The following is a 4,451-nucleotide window of genomic DNA, read 5'->3' as shown; positions in this document are numbered from 1 at the left end:
TACACTGGAATATCAATGTGTCCTTCGTATTTGAATGTGAGTAAAACATTGAGATCGGTGAAGATCACCATTTTATTAAAACAGAATTCTGATCAGAACCTATTGCCATACCTAGATTGTGATCTCGACAAGTTCGAGCAATCTCTTACATTCGCTTTGGCAGCTAAACCTACATTAGTGATCAGACGCAGGGTACCTGGGGCCAATACATTCTCAGTCCAGGCACAACCCAATGCAGCCCACTGACAAACACAAAACTAACAACCTTTCTTGCTTAAAAAGGCATTTACAGCTTTAATTTGCCAATGAGTGATTCCAGAATTTCTGATTGAACAACCAAAAAACACCCTGTGCAAAGAGATCTCTATGGTAGCCCAATTATCTGGTACAGAAAATGAGATGTACAGAGATGCCTGCTCTATGTCAAGGTTTATCCTCAACTGTGTGAAGTTTTTCCTCATAAATAGAATTAAGTACTAGTTTAGGATAGCCTTTTCCACTGCTCTGGGAGGAGAGCTTGGAAGATCCCGTTGACATTCCTGAGAAATGCATGTGGGTATTACTTTGGCTGCATCAAGGGATGCATGGAACTGTTCATGCCCTGCTGGCTTCACAAACCTCAGCTCATCATCCTGTATTTCATGGCTGGTGGTAAACTGCATCTTCCTCCTCTGCACCTCATCCTTAACTCTCTGGAAGGACAATGAAATGCCAATTTTGTGTCATGACATGTTTATGTAGGAAATCACACTCATTTCTCAAGCCACCATGAAAAAGTTAATGAAAGTATTGCTGTTATGACAAAAACAAGAACCTATGAGAAAAAAATTGGGTAACTAAAACTAAATGATCACTTCCTTTACTTGGAGACTTCTCGAAACTTCATCACTGTTTTTATATATTTATTCCATTTAGGTAAAGAGCTACTTTTACAGTTTACTATTATGCGATAAATCAAATTCCAATGTGTAAAATTACCAAAGATATTGGGAACTTGCAGGATCCAATCAAAACCAAATCATTTTATTTCTGTCATTGATTCTTTAAAAAAAGAAAAGAAAAGAAAAGAATCATTTTGTTTTTCTGAGGTGCTTAAGAATGAAAATACCACAAAAATCTGATAGAAATAACGTGATCAGAACATTGCTACCTGATCAATTCAGTTCAATGAAAGGTGCAAACTCAAAACATGCAACCGCATGACAAAAATATATGGCAAAATGAATATCTACTCAAAAGTGAAAAATTTTATGCCCAATGAGACAGAAGTTTATCATATCTACCCTCTATAAAAGTTCAAAGTCCGATATGGTAAGTTTGTTGTAACAGTCAATCTATATTAACAAGCAATTATTGTTATTTCCCTACTAAAGCACCAATCTCAGTCATAGCAATCAACCAAAATAGTAAAGAAACAAAAGAAAAGTGCATCCATTCTATCATGTTACCAACTTACCACATCACGAACATCTGAAACCAACTCCCTTCTATCAACTTTTGTCATGGTCTAGCTCTTGCAAAAGGAAAATAAAATTTTAAATTCTCTCTCAACAACCAAAACCAACATTTAGCTTCTTCTAGTCACTCCCAAGCCATCATTTCTCAATAAAATGGCCCACTTCACTTTAAAGACCCCTCTCCAGTCCAGAACCTAATAGACTAAAAATTGAGTCACAATACAGGTGGTTGCAGAGAATTCAATTACATTCCTAAGTTTAAGTTCCATGCATTTCCACAGCCCCAAAAGGTTTAACAAGCAACAACTACCAATACCCCCTTTTAACTTATTATGTTCTCAAATTCTGTAACTTCCTATTCTCTCTTTATCAAAAACCTCCAATACATAAATACACCCAATAACAAAAAGAAGGATTATTGAGAAACAAACCTGCAACAATCTGGAATCAAACATGGGCAATCCAATTTGAGCAACAGTGAGAGACCCAAACAAGTTGCCAACCAAAGCAGCATCAGGCACAGGCAAGCCATGAACCAAGCCAGCCACAAACCCACCTAAGAAACTATCCCCAGCACCTGTGGGATCCACCTGATTCGCTTCAAAAGGCTTGATTTCCAATTCCCCATCTTTCCAATACACGTTGCACCCTTCTTTCCCATGCGTCACCACCACACAACACATTTTCCTCACCTCCTCCACATCCATATACACAGCCTCTTCTTCCGAGGCCTTCAAGAACCCAAGTCTCGGCAACAAGTGGAAAAACCCACTTTCCTTCAACCCCACGAGCTTCACAGTCCCATCTTCATCGAATTCTCGGATCAAAGCCTGGATATCCACCAAAACTAAATCACAAATGTCCACCATTCGCTCCAGCGTTTCGGGTTTTATCTCGCCGCCGACACCGACAGCCATTCCGAAACCGAATTTGGATTCCGTATCAAGATCCGATGCCCCGATCGGGTCGCAGACGGCGACCCGTTTTAGTACCCGGTCATCGTTCCCGTTCCCGTCGATGTCGGAATGGAAATGCGCGTGGAAGAGAGTCGTTCTCGATGTGGGTATCACGATTGGGCTACGACACGTCGTATAGGCGAAGTCTGATCCAACTTTAGAGACCAAACTATACGGAATCGAAATCCCATCGAGCACGGTGGAGATGAAGGCGACGCCGCCACCGAGAGTCTCGCCCACAACGACGCCGTCTCGGATAAGAACGTCGTGGCAGTAATTTCCCACGAGTAGCCCACCAAGGCGTTGTGGTGAAGTGTTTTGGTCTCTCACCATTTATAAAATTCGGGAGCTAGGAATTGAGATAAGTTTGTTTGTGCGATTTGTGAAAAGTGAGTTCTGGGATCATGGGCTTTACTCTTTAGAGAGACACCGTGAAAATATAGAAAAAGATTGTAGAGAGAGAAAATGGAATTGAGTGTTTGGGAGAATGAATTACGATACGTGTCGCGTAAACACGGAAGAGAGGACGCGCGCCTTGGATGGGTTTTGTTTGGGCGGCAGTTTATATGGACAGCGACGGCGATTTTTTTTTTTTTTTTAAAGAATCAGTGTATTTATTGTTATGTAGTGAGGAAGAAGGATCAAAATTTTCTTTTTTCTTGATTCGTTTTGGGAGGAGCTGACTGACAATAGTGTTTGCGTTCGCTTGCGAACCTTGGAAACTGATCGTCTAGTGTCAATTGATGGGAAATACTATCAAAAAATGAATGGATTCTTTCTCGGACTTCCAAGCATTGCACTGGTAGAACTAAAAATTTCACTTATAAATTCTTACAAATTTACTTTATTTATTTTAGTCCTTCGTTTTATAAAATATTCAAAATCAATGATTTTATTTTAGCATTTAATATATTAAAATAATATAAATAACATACAATAAAATAATATATTCACTATATTAAATAACAACCACAATCATAACTACCACCATAACCATTGAAACTACTGCACAACCACAACCACCACCACCCACAATTGCAACACCGAACCATTGAATTTCCCTTCCTAACCAAGTGAGCATTTACATGACTTGATGAGTCAATTCACTTAACCAACTTGAACACCCAACCAAAATTAGACGCAGCCAAGTCAACTCGTTGGAGCGAGTTCTCCTTACTAAGTTTAGCAGACATTTGGGCTCATAAGCTCCTCCCAGACTCCACCCTCTCCATCGCTATCATGCTACAAAACCCAAGTAGGACAATTGACGCACGGGGTGACCCGAACCTAGATGGTGACAATTAATGACAGAGCCAGTACTTGGAGTTAGGGGGGCAGAAGTATAAATAAAAAAAAAAAAATTTTGAAACTCTAAATAAACATTCATTTAATAAACCATCAACAAAGAAAAATACACAAAATTATTGTTTTTTAAGATATTACAATGCAGTTATTTATGAAAATGGAACTCGCCGTCTTTCTAAATCTTCGAAATCACCTATGATTGAATCCATACTAATTGTCGCAGCAATGTCCCTTTCAATGAATAACATCATAGCGTCTGACAAAAACTCATCTTCCATTTTGTTGCGAAAGTCAGTTTTGATGACATTCATAGATGAAAATGATCGCTTTGTAGTTGCAATAGAAATGGGAAGAGTAAGCACAAACTTGACCACTCTATAAATAAGCGGACAGTATTCTGATTTTCTAGTTCTCACCATCCATTGGCACAATTTAGAAATATTTTTCAAATTCTTGAACCCTAAATGCTGAACTACATCATACTTATAAAGATCAAGTTCCTTTTTCAAATCATTCTTTTCATCATCTGTGAAGTCTATTGGATAAAAATTATCTACCAATAAACAAATATCACTGACTCGAAAAGATTCATATGCCTCTCGAGGGTCTAGAGCTGAGCTAAGCGTAAGTAACTCCATGACATTCTCACTAAATCAATGATTTAGTTCTTGTAATTGAGAATCTATTCCTACATTAAAAATATCTACTTTATAATAATGGTTATTTCTAAAGT

The 4,451-nt window shown here is 38.4% G+C and overlaps 1 protein-coding gene across 1 annotated transcript; it reads right to left on the bottom strand.

Annotated features, from left to right (window-relative positions):
• LOC126688853 (inositol 3-kinase) lies at positions 1-3,157 on the bottom strand. The gene is given in 3 exon segments (XM_050383732.1): positions 1-483; positions 486-692; positions 1,889-3,157. Coding segments are annotated over 3 exon segments (1,125 nt in total). The 5' UTR covers positions 2,747-3,157; the 3' UTR covers positions 1-423.
• Between the last annotated feature and the right edge of the window lie 1,294 nt (positions 3,158-4,451).

The sequence above is a fragment of the Quercus robur genome, chromosome 1, assembly GCF_932294415.1.
Source record: "Quercus robur chromosome 1, dhQueRobu3.1, whole genome shotgun sequence".
Classification (NCBI taxonomy): Eukaryota; Viridiplantae; Streptophyta; class Magnoliopsida; order Fagales; family Fagaceae; genus Quercus; species Quercus robur.
The sequence above is the reverse complement of the archived record's forward strand: the minus strand, read 5'-3'. Positions and strand labels throughout refer to the sequence as shown.